Below are 16466 nucleotides of genomic sequence, written 5' to 3' on the forward strand. Positions count from 1 at the left end.
ATTATTATTTTCCTATATGAGTTGACATTAATAAGACAGTATTGTATTGTTATTGTTGGTCAATAGATCTTAATTGGGTATTTAGAACAGGAACCCTAAATATTATTTTTTTTATTCATCCAAACAATAATAATAATAATAATAATAATAATAACAATTGCATTTCCATCGTGCTTAGATGATAATCTGTCGTAATGGGCATGCCTGTTTTATTTATTTATTTATTTATTGAATTTGCTTAATTTTCTTCCATTTGTATCTGAAAAATGGAAGAAAATGAATGTGACTTATTATAATTAATCAACAGAACCTTCCTTCCGATTCAAATAATATTATTGGTTTCAATTATAATTTAATTTATCTCAAACCCCAAAAGCTTCTAGAAGTCAAATACGGAAAGGAAATAGTTTAACAAAATAAATAAATCAAAATTACGTTTCTGATGTGTTACGTGTTGGGTGTTACATAAATTAAATTACTTTGATTTGACATCTCTTTTTTCAATCAATTTAATAAATGTATTAGGTTTGACAAGTGGAAAAAGTCAAATTATTAGTATTTTTAATTTTTTTTAAAAAAAGTATATTTGGATATAGCAAATTCTTAGATCTTCTCCCTTTGGATCTGTCATTTTATTATTAATTTTCAAAATAAACTCTACATGCAAAGTACCCAAGTATGGTTGACATTTTTAATTCATTAGATTAAATAGACGGATGAAAGTTGACATGTGCATCAAAGTCAACATACCCCAACACCAATGTCATTGGATGATCTATGAAACAAATCAATAAATTAAAAGTCAAATAGGAAGAAGTACTATATAATTCGAATAATTTTAAAGTTCAATTTAATTTAATTCGATAAGATTTAAATACAACCTTATCTATATGGTACCAGATCACGCCAACTCACATCTAATCTTATCTAATATTACTTTTGGAAGGTAAAAGAATGATCCGAATTGTTGGTAATTTAATATTTAATTATTCATGATTTTCCAATATCATTATCACTCACCACAAACTTTATTTTTTTCCTTTAACATCAAGTTTTGAATAATTTAATTTGTCGTTTTGTTACCCTCTATTTTTTCCAACAAATATATTTTAAATTATTTTCAATGAAGAGAAAATGAAATATTATGAACATATACATATATTAATAATGAAGAGAGGTCAGAAGAAGCTGTGCCTTAGAATTTTGTTGGATTTGATAGGTTGACTTTCGAATATAAGGCAATTTGTCTGTGTGTTTGTGTACGGACTGCTCTCCATTTCCCATCATCTTTATTAATTATCTTTTCAACTTCTAACTAAACATACCCTTTATTAATCACTCTCTTAACATTAATTAAATGGTTTTAAGTTAAACTGTAAATTGTTTACATTACAAAACAACTAGCTTAAAACGATATCGTTTTAAACTACTGTGAAAGCCAAAATTTAAACTATATAAGAATTTATTTGATAATTTTACGTAGAGTTATTATATTATCTAGTCTTTGTAAAAAAAATTGGATTTAAACGACATCATTGCACCTTGCTTAAGAACACTGAACAATCTAAGAAGAATGTCGTGAATGTCCATTCACAAAAACAACAGCCAGATGATACTCATTCCATATCTTAAGTAAAAGTATAATAATCGTAATTTGGTTTGAATTCGCTTTTGATAGGATGATCATGCATTGTGTTTGGTTTTGACACTGACAGACGCAATTGAGAATTGTGTGTTGTCCATATGGGAAGTTGTTGGTAAAGAAGTGTGGAGGCAGAAAATACAAAGCCATGGCAGAGGCACCACCAAGTTGCGTGGGCAGAGACACCTTTGTTGATGTCGCATTTTTTGCACGAGGGTAATCTTTGTCCACACACTTTTTAACTTTTCACCGCTGGGAAAGCTATGAATTGTTGTAGTGTGAGGTTATATTTGTGACGAACACTCAACCCACACCCCAGATTGGACGTAAATATGGAAAACTAAAATGCATTGAAGTGCTAAATGAAGAAACATGAAGTGATATGGAATGGGACCCATGTGTGCGGAGGGGATAAGAAGAAGACAAGCACAGGGAAGGAACACCTTGACCTCCCACTCAAAATCCAGTGGTGTTGCAATGGCAGCAAGAAGACAAAATAAAATGTCCATTTCAACTTGCTCAGAACCAGAATCTAACATGCCAATTTTACTAACGGTATCCGTCCATGAAATGTTCTGTTTAAGAAATGACCATTAGATATCAAATTTGAAATGGCAAGCAAGCCAGCATTTACAGAAAAAAGGGAAGAAAAAAAAAAAAAAAAAAAAAAAAAAAGGTGATTTGATGTGGTTGCAGCTTACAGGCTTTTAGGCTTCAGTTTTCAGTCTTCAGGCTTGTCGTTTTTTCCTTTATATAAAACGAAAATGACCACTCATTTTCCCCAACATTTCTGTCTCAAACATGCCAGACCGTTGGATTATCTGCTCCTCATTTACCCATTTCCTAAAATTACATATAATAATAATAATAATGATGTAAATTAACATTAATTAATTGATTTTTTGTTTACATACAATTACGGGATATACCACACGCGAGGGAAATAATAACAGGATTGATATCATAAACAAACTTGGGTGGGTAGGGGAGACAGGAATAAAATTAAATATTCCTTTTTTTAAATAAAAATTAAAACTTTTTTCAAAAAATTGAATTTAGGGTTTGGTGTTTTCACGACACTACTACAGAAGTCAGAGGAGTATTTTCCTCGACGTCTTCGTCTAAAACGACGTCGGATGTTGTTAACTCCTTCGACCTCTCCGCTTGTAAATCCCAATCGGTGCTTCCGATTACGTATAGCATCAGCCCAGCGCAACTCACTTGGGCTGACAATAGGCCCAACCATAGACCCGAGAACCCGACTCCGAAGACAATTCCCAGCCCGACTGCCACTGGCATCCCCACTACGTAAAAAGCGCTCAGGTTTATACGTGCTGCCGTCGACGGTCGTGCGCTGCCTCTCAAAACACCGCAGCCCACTGTCTGGGGGCAGTTTCCGATCTCGCATAGCCCCAAAATGGGCAACGCCATTGATGTCAACCGTATGATTTCAACGTCGTTAGTGAAAAGCCGGGCCCATACGTTCCGTATCGACACCGCGAACGTAGTCGCCGACAAGCCCATGATTACGGCTATAAACACTGCGACCACAGCGGACAATTTGGCTCGACCGGGTTGGTTGGCTCCGAGTTGGTTACCGACCCGAGTGGAAACGGCGAAGCCGAGAGAGGACGGGAAGATATAAATCAAGGATGTGGTTTGAATCAAGATCCCCATGGATGCGACGGTGGCTTTGGGGTTCGTCAAGAGACCGCAGAGAATGATCATGATCTCATACCACCACCACTCCAAACAAACGGAGACGCAGCTGGGAGCGGCGAGTTTCAGAAGTGGGGTCCAGCCAGTCAGACACTCGCGGGTGGGTGGGGTCCACGTGGGGGCAAAGATTCGAGAAATCAAGATGTAGAGGATTAGGAAAATGAGGACGACGAAATTAGTGGCGGCGGAGGCGGCAGCGACGCCGGCGATGCCGAGGCGGAAGTGGGAAACGAGGAGGATATTAATGGGGAAATGGAAGAAAGAGCCGGCGAGGGAGGCTAGAGTTACAGGGAGGGTTATACCCTGAGCTCGAAGGTAAATGCGGATTGGGTGAATGAAGGAATTGGAGAGCAAATCGGGAAGGGAAAAAAGTAAGTAAGTATGGGCTAATTTGGTGATGGTGGGATCTTGGTGGAGGAACAAGAGGACGTTGGACATATTGAGCCAGAGAAACGAAATGGGTATTGAGGAAACGAGGAGGAAAATGACAGTGCGATGGAGGGTTAAGGAGAGGAGCTTAGGGCGGTGGGCGCCGAAGGCTTGGGAGCAGAGCGGCTCCATGCCGAGAGCGAGGCCTGACAAAACAGAGTAGCCAGTGATGTTGGCGAAGGCGATGGCTAAAGAGCCAGCAGCAAGTTCCATGTCACCCAAATGGCCGAGAAAAAGCATAGAGAGAATGGAGCGGGAGTAGAGAATGAGGGCGGTGAGAGCAATAGGGAAAGCGAGACAGAACAGGGATTTAGCTTCAGAGATGATATCAATGGCAGATGAAGGGAGTAGCGAGGGGGGCTTAGAGTGGAGGTCTGGATTTTGGTGTTTGACAAAGGATAAAAGATGGAGGGCTAGGTTGAGGTGGGATTGAAACATGATGAAGAAGAAGAGGAGGGCGTGTGGGCGTTAATTTGTTTGGTTAGAAGAAGCGGAAGTGGGAGGGAAGTGCAGGAATGCAGGTGAGTGTTGTGTTTTGACGTACAGGTGGGAGTACAGACAGAGCCGAAAAAGCTCAATTTGTCAAAAGGAGTGTCGGAGAGGGAGGGAGATGTGTGTGAGAGTGGGCGTACCACAAAGGGGGCTGACCCTAATGTATTTATAGCCCAAAATGTGCAATCCCTTTTAACGTCCTCCACCATCGGGTAAATTTGGATCCAAGTTTCTGTTTCGGCTGATAGTAGTAGTCAATATTGCAGTGTTTTCATATATATATATATTATTATCCTAAAAAGCATGGGATCATATATATATATATAAAAGTATTGTTAAAAGTCAAAGGGTTAGAATAAATAGAATTGTTCACTCCATGTTCTGTCCCTCGTATTGGAAGTCGGCTGAGTAAAGACATTAATATGAGGTTGCCCAAAATGCATGCCAATCTACTCACCAATTCATTGACTTTCATAACAAAACTCACTAATCTCTCTCTTCTCTTCTAATTCCGACGTGTCGAAATGTTTCCGGATGTATAACTGGAGTGTCGTTTGGGAAGACTACAAATGGAGAAACGGGATAGGAGGAGGATAAACGGGAGAAGGACACCCACTCGTTTCCCCCAAAACGTTATCGTTTGCTTTCATTACCCACTGGCTGTTGTTGCACTTAGGTGTGAAATGTTTCTATAACGGAGGCGCCTTCTTTCCCCCGTTTCTGCACCCACAGCCCTTCATTTATTTATTTATTTTTTTTTTTTTTGCTTCTCTTACTTACACAGCTGTATTTTGGATTGAATATTTGTTTAAATTTAGATACTTTATATTGGAATTTGGAGATATTTTTTATTTTCCAATAATTGAAAATAAATGGAGAAAAATATGAAAGGTGTTGTGATGCTTCCAAACAAAGATTAACGTGGCTTGCCTTTGCCCATCAACTTCAACTACAAGCCTACAAATGTCCCTTTTTGGATCTACTTTTCCATTTTTATTATTACTTTTAAATATTTCCATTTTCCCCTCAATATTTAACGGTTACAAATAAATATTATTAAATTAATGGAATGACATGGAAGCATATTAATATTATAAAATTAGAAATGGAGGCACGCACTCGGTTAACTAAAACCACAAGCGTGATATTTAGAGTCAGGAACTGACTCGTAGATTTATGGTAGATTCAATTATACTAAACCCGTGTTATCCTTTCCATACAAAAGGGAGTTTTGGGTTGGATGTTAGAAAATGTATGTAGTGCACGTTAATCTCTCTCCACTAGTTCAGGCAAAAGGGAATGGTAATCAAGGGTACCCAGATGTCGATATGTCTTCTCTATGGTGGGAGGTTTGGCTCTGAATCCATAGGATGAATATTCTAAGTAGATGTAGACGAAGGAGACAAGAGTGAAGCACCAAAGATGCTTTTCAATATACTTTTCCTATTCACTAGTAGATTGCGCGCTAAAACGAAGAGACACGTGGGTTGTGGAAGCATATTTTTGGACGTAGTTGTTCGTATCGTGAATTAACGTTAAAGCTTTTTGTGTAATGCAAATTTTGGTGTGAAAATGTTAGTTTAATTGGGAATAAGGTCAGGAGTACGATAGGCACACATGCATGCTACATAATTCCCACCACCATTACCCTTTTTGTGTTGCATCTAATTCAACAAAAATAATTATATCATTATTTTGTCAGTATTCAAATTCCAATTTAAATCCTACCAATACGTTTTTCTATATGGTCAAACATTATAAAATTCCCCCCTAACAAAGCTTAATATAAAAATACCCATTTATTGATCACCCAAATTGGTATTATATATAAAACATTATCTTAGGTTGACAAATTAAGCAACCAAAAAATTAGACTTGCTTATATTAAAAATAACCCTATATTTATATTTATATTTATTTGTTTATTTTGTTGTTTTCCCTTCGGGATACAACTTATTTTATTACTTTATTCTTCCCTTTCCATAACTAACCAAATCTATATATAACACCTCAAGCCCATCTTACTCGACCTTATGGAGAAAGTCTAGCCTTACTTTGACCATCTTACTCGACCTTATGGAGAAAGTCTAGCCTTACTTTGACCATCTTACTCGACCTTATGGAGAAAGTCTAGCCTTACTTTGACCATCTTACTCGACATATTCGGAGGGAAACAAAATATTATTTATAAATTATAAGAAATGATTCGTTCCTCTGTTTAGTTAGAATACAAAAGATGTTAAAGAAGGGAAAGAAACAAAAAAGGTGTGGGGTTAGAAAGGGGATTAAAAGATTAGAAAAAAAGTAGAGATAACATGGGGAGTGCAGCTAAGGTAGCATGCATATTACGGTACATAGAAACAACAAAAGATTAAAAGGATGAAATGTGGTATTTTCTTTATTACATTGCATTTCATGCTTTTTTTACAAAGTCAAGATTGCAACCTCTAATTTTTAATATATAGATATAGATATGGATAAGCATTAAACTTGAGTGCTTCTGGTAATTTAATGCATGAAATATGCTTTTTTTTTTTAATTTATTTAAATATTTCCAAAGTGCTTCTCATGATTTTCTTTCATCAAAATTCCCAACGTGACTAGTTTGAATTGGTGGAGTATTTGGGCTGGGCCCATTTACATTTGACTTATGGACCAAGGGAGTTTATTCTTGGGCTGATTATTGGGCTTTAGGCCCATGTTTGGTGGGTAATGCAGCATTAGCCAGATTGGATGGAGTTTAAGAAATTTGTAACTCAAAATAATTAAAATGGTTGAAAAATGTGTTGTTATTCTTTAATTTTTACTTAAACCCTCCTGGAATCAATTGGAAGCCCACCAGGTTTAATGTTATGATTAAAAAAATCTGAAATTATAGGGATCTAATTTGAATTAATTATATAATCGAATTTGAAATGGGTTGGCATATAGTCAAAAGTCAAAAAATGTATAATTTATTGTTGGTAAAATAATTAAAATAGGTACAAGTTGCATAATTATATTGACAACCCGCCTCCTTTTTATTTTTCTAAAAGTAATGTAATTTTTTAATATAATCTTTAAGAATGCAAAAAATAATGATAATAATAAAATTAAATTAAATTTAGATAAACTAGAAATGGAATTTAGGTAATTTAGTATGTAATGATTGTTAATAGGAAATGCTAAGGTGGAATTAAACAGGTGGCAAAGAAGGAAAGTGATCCACGTGGATTTGGTTCCTGAGGGGCAAATGGTATTGGTAAACGACAGGTCAGAACTGTAATTGTGAGTCAAAACTTGTCCAATTTCCGAAGCCGAACCACAAACACATGATTCTGCAAATCCAAATTCCAAAACAATCTCAATTTCAAGTTCTTTTCATTCTCATTCAAGTAATTCCCCTGCAAATTGCGAGACTAAATAGCCAAGCAAAACAACTGAGCAATCCAGTTCCCAAGTTCCCTTCGATCCCCGGGAACTTCATTTCCTTCTTTTCCATTACTATCTTCTTCGAGTTTCATCGGTTTATTTAATTTTAAAGGCCTTCTTCCAAACCCCGAATGGATCTCTGATCACTTGAGCATTTTTCCGATCGGAAACCTCGGGGTTTCTAGTTTTGAGGGTGGAAATCTTCTGGGTCTCAATCTAATCGACGGCTGTCTGTTTCGAGATGAAGAAGGTGGTAGTGGGAGCGGGTGTGGTCTGCGCTGTTGCTGTTTGTACGGCGGCGGCTTTGGTGGTGCGGCAGCGGGTGAAGAACTGCGGGAAGTGGAGTCGAGCTATGGGTATCTTGAAGGAGTTTGAGGAGAAATGTGAAACTCCGATTGAAAAGCTGAAGCAAGTCGCGGATGCTATGGCTGTGGAGATGCATGCTGGACTCGCATCTGAGGGCGGAAGTAAGCTCAAGATGCTTATTAGCTATGTGGATAATCTTCCCACCGGGTAATTTTATCTCCTTTGTCTTTTCCTCTTTTTCCATGCCCTTTTGTTCTGAATCACTTCATCCATGAGTCTGAAAGTTGTTTTTTTCTCTTGGGTTCCTGATGTAAATTGGTAGGAACTTTAGAAGGTTTGGGATTAAGGTGGAAGCTTTAGTTTTATCTGAACTGGTTGGTTTTGACAAGTTCTAATTTCATGAAATTGAATGTTAAACGTTAACAAGAACACCAACATAACCCCATTCAAGCAATCTGGCAATTCAGATATGTGTTTTATATTTATAGATTGTTCAGCGTAGCTATAGTCTTTTACCCCCTCTCGTTTGTTCTAGATTTTATTCTCAAAAATCTTGCACCAAATGGCATGCTGGAAAAATCTTGTACAAGTTAGAATGCTCAATTATTGATTGTAAACTTATTACTTACTGGTGATTGATGTAATCTCCACCATTAGATCTTTTCCATTGCTACAAAAACTGAAGCCAAGATTTTTTCTCTCATTTTTGTTAGGGACGAGAAGGGGGTGTTCTACGCATTAGATCTTGGGGGCACAAACTTCCGTGTGTTGCGTGTGCAGTTGGGAGGAAAGGAAGAACGGGTTGCCAGGAAAGAATTTGTTGAAGTTTCGATCCCTCCGCATTTAATGACCGGATCTTCAGAGGTTAGTATTCCTCTTACCAAGTTTATTATGTTTAAGTTCTCAGAACTGATAAAGAATGTTTTTCAGGCCTTATTTGGTTTTATAGCTGAAGCACTTGCAAAATTTATTGAAGAAGAAGGTGATGGCTTCCACCCAGTATCTGGTAGACAAAGAGAGCTGGGTTTCACATTTTCTTTCCCGGTTAAACAAACATCGATTGCCTCAGGGACACTTATAAAGTGGACAAAGGGGTTCAACATCGAGGATGCTGTTAGTACTTGTTACCTTGATATCTATTATCATTATGTTGCTTAGTACAACCATCAATTACTATTTGTTTTTAAAATATATGATACCCCTAAAAATGGAATCAAATTATATGTCAAGAACATTAAACCTGACAGCTATTCTTTATAACTTTTAGGGTGTCGAAACTTGTGCTATCTTAGTGCATTTTCCTCTTTATGTAGTGGTAATCTTGAACTGGAAAGTCATCTAAGCTTTGATTTCATTGCGACAGGAAATGGACTAATAAGGTGGTTGACTGTTTTGTTCTTATCATTAGGAGTTTAAAGTGCCTACGACAATCGTTAGATTGATGGAAAAAAAAAAAAAAAAACAGACAAAGAAATTACCTGATCAGTGAAAGAACTGAAATTCCTTGCAAGCTTTGGTAACTTATAAGATTTCTTTACTGAAAATTAAAACGACTGAAGAACTGAGAAGTGATTTGGATATTGATCCTGTTGAAGCACTATTCCCCATTCGTTAATTTATGAATAATGCTTTCGTTTGCTAATGTAATGTACTAAACACTTTCTAGATCGCGTGGTTGGCTGTAAATGTTATCTCTTGTGCAATCTATCTTACTTATGACTTCCAAGTATAGAACATTTCTCATCTCGTCTGGATGATATATTGATGTAGGTTGGGGAAGATGTGGTAGCAGAAATAACAAAGGCCATGGAAAAAATTGGATTGGATATGCGAGTGGCAGCTTTGGTACTGCCCTTTGTTCTTTATCTCCTAGATCTTTATGAGGCGGATTTTCTCCCCGCATTATGTTGTACATTCTAACTACTCCATCTGATTCAGGTAAATGATACAATTGGCACATTAGCTGGAGGCAGATATAACAATGATAATGTTATTGCTGCTGTGATTCTGGGAACTGGAACAAATGCAGCGTATGTCGAGCGAGCACATGCAATTCCTAAATGGCAAGGCCTTCTACCTCAATCAGGAGAGATGGTTAGTAAGAGTAACTTTTGAACTGTGTCAACCCGGAGATTAATAGAGATCTGGATAGAACTGTGTCAACCTGCTGTCCAACCCAGTGATATCCCACATCAGTTGGGGAGGAGAACGAAACACCCTTTATAAGGGTGTGGAAACCTCTCCCTTTATAAGGGTGTGGAAACCTTTCCCTAATAGACGCGTTTTAAAAACCTTGAGGGGAAGCTTGAAAGGGAAATCCCAAAGAGAACAATATTTGCTAGCAGTGGGCTTGGGCCGTTACAGTGGCTCTAATAATTATATTCCATGGCTAACATTCTTTCAAAACAATAGGTTATTAACATGGAATGGGGTAACTTCCGGTCTTCTCATCTTCCGCTCACCGAATATGATCATGCTCTAGATTTGGAAAGTTTAAACCCTGGGGAACAGGTAATGCTCCTCTTTTCTTCAAGCTATTCTTCTTGTAGTCCTTTTCATTACAAATTCACTTTCCTATACAGTCCATAATACGTATCTTGTGGCCATCTTTCAGATTTTTGAGAAGATAATATCTGGTATGTATCTAGGAGAGATAGTTCGTAGAGTTCTATGCAGGATGGCTGAAGAAGCTGCCTTTTTTGGTGATGTTGTTCCCCCTAAACTCAAAAAACCTTTCATTCTCAGGTATTGCTCTTGCTCATTTGTAGCAGGCCGTCAAACCGACGCCTCGTCTCGTCTCCAAAAGTGTAAAGGAAAAAGAAAAACAAAATGCTGAACTAATTGTTGGTGTAAATACAGGCCATTCACAATGTTGCCTTTTTCATTATTTCATTTGTAGAATGGAGTAGTTCACATGTGTGCATTCATTTATTTATTTTTGAACAGAAACAAACCTCAATTATTAAGTTGGTTTTGACTAAACGGATCGAAACGACCCGTTATTATTGTGTTAATTTTTTGTTTGTATTTATGCAGGACTCCTGACATGTCTGCTATGCATCACGACACATCTCCAGACCTGAAAGTTATCGGAAGCAAGCTGAACGACATTTTGGAGGTTCAGATTCAATTCCCATTCTTCTCAGTTCTTTCCATAAACTGCTCATTTTCAGGAACCAGTTGATCAATTTGCTTGGTCATTTGAGTTTGTCGATCCATGACACGTGAAAGAACGCCTTTTTGCTGACATTCTAATTTTCTCTTTTGTGTCAGGTATCTAACAGCCCCCTCCCGATGAGAAAAATCATTTTTGAGCTATGCAACATTGTTGCAACTCGTGGGGCACGCTTATCGGCTGCTGGGATTTACGGGATTATCAGGAAATTGGGAAGAGACACCCCGAGAGATGGGGATAACCAGAAATCTGTCATAGCTGTGGATGGAGGGTTATTTGAGCATTACACGAAATTTAGAAACACCTTAGAGAGTACACTCAAGGAATTACTGGGAGATGAAATTGCCGAGAACTTTGTGATCGAGCTCTCGAACGATGGCTCTGGCATTGGAGCAGCCCTCCTCGCAGCATCACACTCCCAGTATCTTGGGGTAGAGGAGTCCTGAAAAAAGGAGTCCAATGCCAGCCAAGGTAGCTCAAAAGAAATGAAACATGAATTACTTTTCTTACTACTTGATATTGTTTAGGCTCCTCGTTTCAATGACTCTTAAGTCGTTCATTTTATGGTCCAGAGCATATTGCTTTCCTGCAATGGATCAATTATGTGTTAGAGTTGCCTGCAAAAGACTCGCAACAAATTGAAGTGGCTCCCTATCCTTGTGGTGTTGAAGCCGATGTTGATGTCGTTGGGGCACAAGTCCTTTCCTTTGACATGGTTAATAAATGAGGACCCCATCGTCTCCGATGAAATCATCCTTCTGGAGTTCCTTTGTCGAATAAATTAGGACCATATGTTGTTTCTTCAAGCTCTTGAAATTCTCCTTTCGAATTAGATCAATCCATCAACAGATGATAGCAACTGTCATCAAGCATACAAATAAAAAAGATTTCGTTTTTATTGTTCTTTCTGGTTGCCATTTTATCGTATCATCACTGTTCAATACTCATTTACTTGGTGGTATGGTTCTTTCACGATGAAAGCTTCCAAACGAGAAACTGAAAATGCTCTAAGAGAAGGTTAACAAAGTGTAGCCGTTTGGGCTGCTTGAGCTGAATGAGCTCTATTTTATTATCAGTGTGGTTCTCATCTAGTTTTTGAGCTAAAACAGACATGACATCGATTCGTTATTCAAAATTTACAGACTAACCAAGGCAACCTGCCAACTCCATAGCCATTTCTGCTCTGAGGAGTGGCTGGAGTGCAGGGTTCTCCCCAGTCTCGACGTGATGGTGAATGTTGATTGTAAAAAGTGAGACCGTAAAAGTGAGACTATTGGAGTGTAACAACTTTAGTCCACTGTCAGCAGATCACTAGTAGATATTGTTTGCTTTGGCCAATTATTGTCGTCAGTTTCATGGTTTTAAAATGGGTCTACCATGGAGAGGGTCTAGCTTTACTCCGACCAGTGCCTCGTACTGTCCGGTGGCTGGCTCTGATACCATTTATAACAGGCTGGCTCTAATACCATTTATAACAGCCTAAACTCATTGCTAATAGATATTGTCCACTTTGGTCTGTTACAAATGGTATCAGAGCCAATTACAGGATAGTGTGCCAGCGAGGATGCGGGCCTCAAGGGGGTGGATTTGACGCGGCCTCCAAGGGAGTGAATTGTGAGATCCCACATTGGTTGGAGAGGGAGGCTGGCCTCCAAGGGGGTGAATTGTGAGATCCCACTTGGAGAGGAAAACTAAATCCTTATAAGGGTGTGTAAACCTCTCTCTAATAGACGCGTTCCGTGGTGTGAGCTTGAGCTGTTACATAGAGAGAACTTTGACCGTTCATTTTTCAAGTAACCGTGATCATTTCTAGGTATACTTTCACGATCCGAGTTTCTTCTCTCCATGATTTTGGGGTGTCGAGGTCCGACTACGGATCAAGACTTCCAAAGCCTGGTGCATGGTTGGCCGGTTAGTTGGCAAACTAGAAGTGCAAATCACTCCAAGCTTGAAAACACTGCACATCTCATCAAGATAATGCGGCTCCTTCACATCTTCATCCAGTACATCGGCTATTCGCTTGCCCTGTTGAATGCACTCCCAAGCCCACTCCGCCAGAGACGAGTCCTCATCGCCATTGAGGGCATCCTTTCCAGTCGCCAACTCTAAAAGAATAACCCCAAAGCTAAACACGTCGATCTTCTCATTAATTCTCGGTGTTTGAGCATACTCTGCACAAGGAAAACAACAAGCTTTCAGCTTTGCTAATCAGTATCTTAGATGGGTTGAAACAGGGCAAGTCTCTTACCTGGAGCTATGTATCCAAAAGAGCCCGCCACGGCGGAAACTGAAGCCGCTTCTCCCTGTTTTACCAGCAACTTGGCTAACCCAAAATCTGCTATTTTGGCATTGAGTTCTGAATCGAGTAAGATATTGCTGGATTTCAAGTCTCTATGAATTACCGGAGGTGAGCATTCATGGTGCATATAACAGAGGCCTTGTGCTGCCCCCACCGCTATTTGAAATCTCGTCGGCCAATCGAGGGGGACACCGCAATCAGGCTCCGAACCTGTAATTCTCGGCGGCGAGTTCCTCTTGTGCAGCCATTTGTCCAAGCTTTGCTTCTCCATGTACTCATAAACGAGAAGCCGAGAAGTTTCACTGGAAACGAAGCAGAGGAGTTTGATTATGTTGTTATGGCGAATCGAACTCAAAACCTTCACTTCCGCCATGAATTCTTTCTCCAGCTTGTGGTCTGACTTTCTGTTGTTCCATATCTTCTTCACGGCCACTGTATCGCCCAAATTATTCACCGGAATCCGGTAAACTTTCCCTGAGCCACCACTTCCGATCACGTTATTTTCTGATAACCCAGATAAAAGATTTTCCTCCGAGAAATTCAGCCTTTGAAATGAGGTCAATTTCCATTCAATATCCTCTCTGTTTCCAGTTTTCCAGTAGATTTTGGTTGTGAACACAGCAGCAAGTATAAAGAGTATGAACAGTATAACGCCCAAGCTCACGATCAGAGCAAGATGCTGCGATGAAATTGTTCTTGAATTCTGAGATCTCAAATTGCAGCTATTCAAATTTAGAACTGCGTTGTTTGAACAAAGATTTGGATTGTTCAAAAAGCTTCTGGTATAGATAGGGTTTTCAAGTGCCAAGGGGATTGTCCCAGACAACAGATTTGAGGAGAGGTTGAGGAAATTCAGTTTCAAATTTCCTAGTTGAGTCGGAATCATCCCGGAAAGTTGATTCTCTGAGAGATCAAGATCAGTAAGGCTTGGTAAACCACCAAGTTCATCCGGAATTACACCTGAAAGACGATTTCGACTGAGGTTAAGATTGTTCAATGATCTCCATGAAATGATATTCTGTGGAAGCTCTCCGGTGAGTTGATTTCCATCGAGCCAGAGCTTGTTCAACTTTGAAAGAATAGTGAGTTCTTCAGGAATTTGTCCTGTAAATAAATTATTGCTTGCTAGAAACTCAGTCAAATTCCATAAAGAAAATAACCCAGATGGGATTTTCCCTGAAAATTTGTTGTTACTGATTTCCAACGTCCCAAGATTCGTTGAGAATCTCTCAGGGAGTTCACCGGTGAAAGAATTGTCGCTCATCATTACAAATGTCAAATTAAGAGGCATCCATAGACCCACCGGAATTTTCCCAGAAAAGTTGTTCTTATGAACATCAATCATCATCAAGCTGCTGCAATTCCCAAGAGACTCTGGCAGTTCCCCACTAAGATTATTCTCGTATGCAGTAACTCCTACGAGCTTACCGCCGGAGCACAAGTGCTCCGGTAACCTTCCAGTAAGCTTATTGTTGCCCACCTGAAAACTTCTGAGAACCAAATTCCGGCCGAAATCCTGCGGCAGCGTGCCGGTTAAACTGTTATCGAACAATCTGACATCATCTAATTTTGGAAGACGTCCGATGCTTTCAGGGATTTCTCCATGTAATCGATTTGAAAACAGAAGCAAAGACGTCAATTGCTGAAGATCGCCGATAGCTGCCGGAATTTCCCCGGTCAAATTATTTTCTGATAGGTCGTATTCTACAATCTTTTTTGAATCAATCCGAGTCGGGATTTCTCCGGACAGATTGTTCTTGAACAGATAAACGAAACTGAGATTCTTCAGCATAAACAAACTGCTGGGAATTTTCCCTGTCAAATTGTTTTCCGACAAATTCAACGTCTCGAGGTCGGTCAAATTCCCTATCCAATCAGGAATTTCACCCACTAGGTTCGTATCTGTCATCCATATAAACTTCAATTTCTTCAATTGGGCGAAACTGGGGGGCAATTCCACCGGTAGCAGAAGTGAATTATAAGCCAACAGTAATTCTTCCAGATTCAACAAGTTACCAATTTCAGATGGGTAACTCCCATTGAATCTGTTCACATAAAGATTAAGGGATCGAAGCTCTGCCAACCGAGAAATGGATGCCGGAATTTCGCCGGAGAATCTGTTGCCGCCGAGATTAAGATATTGGAGGCGAGACAAGCGGTGGACATCATCGGGAATTGGACCGTCGAAGTAATTCTGCGCAAGGTGGAGGTAATTAAGCTTGGAACAATTGTACAGAGTGGTAGGAAAACCATCGGCGATATAATTGAGGTTAAGATCAAGTTGGGTGAGATTGTTGAGATCGCATAGGAAAGGAGGGAAGGTTCCGTTCAAATTGTAGCCAGGGAAAAGCAGAGCAGTGACGGAGTTGTTAGTGCACTGAATCTCCGGCCATGTACAATGAGAAGCATTTGAAGACCGCCAATGGGCGATTGGGGCTTGGTTTTTCCAGAACTGGTTCAATCGGAGCAAAACAGAGTGTTCTTGTTGGTAGAGTTGGGAATTGGCATGGTGGGAACAGAGGAGGAGGAGGAGGAAAGAAATGGTTTCGAGAAAAAAGAGAAGGGAAGAAAGAAACGCCGTCGTCGTCATGTGGAGAAGATGATCAAGTGTTGGTGTTGTTGTTTGATAGCTCTTCGGCTATGGCGGCTGCGAAAGATTTTGATTATTATTGGAGTTTGGGAGTTGCAGCTGAAGGTGTGAATGCAAAACCAAGCGTCAAAGCCGAAGCTTATGTTTGCTTCAAAATGTCGCCTCACTCCCTTTATTCTCTTCTTTTACCACCAGTTTTTTAGTCCCAAAAAACAATTCAAGTTCCTCTACTACTCCTTCTCCATCCTATAACAATATTAATTCAACTTCGAGCCCACCGTTAGTAGATATACGTTCGAACCCACTACTAATCGGTATTACTTGCTTTGATTTGTTAATGCATCTAGAAACGGAGAAATTTCTATGTATTTATAAGAAATGTTTGGTTTCTCAGTCCTGAGTC

General features: G+C 39.2%; 3 protein-coding genes across 3 annotated transcripts; 1 reads left to right on the forward strand and 2 right to left on the reverse strand.

The window, feature by feature from the left end:
* Nucleotides 1-2565: 2565 nt before the first annotated feature.
* LOC111472762 (protein DETOXIFICATION 51-like) lies at nucleotides 2566-4511 on the reverse strand. Its single transcript, XM_023118411.1, has one exon. The coding sequence runs from the start codon at nucleotides 4226-4228 to the stop codon at nucleotides 2714-2716; it is 1515 nt and encodes a 504-aa protein (XP_022974179.1). The 5' UTR covers nucleotides 4229-4511; the 3' UTR covers nucleotides 2566-2713.
* Nucleotides 4512-7576: 3065 nt separating this feature from the next.
* LOC111499416 (hexokinase-2-like) lies at nucleotides 7577-12078 on the forward strand. The gene is made up of 10 exons (XM_023151021.1): nucleotides 7577-8206; nucleotides 8713-8863; nucleotides 8930-9112; nucleotides 9770-9844; nucleotides 9938-10093; nucleotides 10412-10510; nucleotides 10614-10744; nucleotides 11036-11117; nucleotides 11273-11645; nucleotides 11747-12078. Exons 1-9 carry the CDS (start codon nucleotides 7935-7937, stop codon nucleotides 11618-11620), a joined length of 1497 nt encoding a protein of 498 aa, XP_023006789.1. The 5' UTR covers nucleotides 7577-7934; the 3' UTR covers nucleotides 11621-11645; nucleotides 11747-12078.
* An 807-nt stretch (nucleotides 12079-12885) lies between these two features.
* Nucleotides 12886-16367, reverse strand: LOC111499390 (receptor-like protein kinase HSL1). Its single transcript, XM_023150986.1, has 2 exons — nucleotides 13423-16367; nucleotides 12886-13345 (listed from the first exon to the last, which is right to left on the reverse strand). Exons 1-2 carry the CDS (start codon nucleotides 16061-16063, stop codon nucleotides 12996-12998), a joined length of 2991 nt encoding a protein of 996 aa, XP_023006754.1. The 5' UTR covers nucleotides 16064-16367; the 3' UTR covers nucleotides 12886-12995.
* Between the last annotated feature and the right edge of the window lie 99 nt (nucleotides 16368-16466).

The sequence above is a fragment of the Cucurbita maxima genome, unplaced genomic scaffold (genome assembly GCF_002738345.1).
Source record: "Cucurbita maxima cultivar Rimu unplaced genomic scaffold, Cmax_1.0 Cma_Scf00002, whole genome shotgun sequence".
NCBI classification, from domain to species: Eukaryota; Viridiplantae; Streptophyta; class Magnoliopsida; order Cucurbitales; family Cucurbitaceae; genus Cucurbita; species Cucurbita maxima.

Coding starts and splice junctions, on each gene's coding strand:
- LOC111472762 (XM_023118411.1), bottom strand. CDS start 4,228: ATGTTTCAATCCCACCTCAACCTAGCCCTCCATCTTTTATCCTTTGTC.
- LOC111499416 (XM_023151021.1), top strand. CDS start 7,935: ATGAAGAAGGTGGTAGTGGGAGCGGGTGTGGTCTGCGCTGTTGCTGTT. Junction 9,845..9,937: donor ATATGCGAGTGGCAGCTTTG/GTACTGCCCTTT, acceptor CATCTGATTCAG/GTAAATGATACAATTGGCAC. Junction 10,745..11,035: donor AAAAAACCTTTCATTCTCAG/GTATTGCTCTTG, acceptor GTATTTATGCAG/GACTCCTGACATGTCTGCTA.
- LOC111499390 (XM_023150986.1), bottom strand. CDS start 16,063: ATGACGACGACGGCGTTTCTTTCTTCCCTTCTCTTTTTTCTCGAAACC. Junction 13,346..13,422: donor TTTTGGATACATAGCTCCAG/GTAAGAGACTTG, acceptor TTCCTTGTGCAG/AGTATGCTCAAACACCGAGA.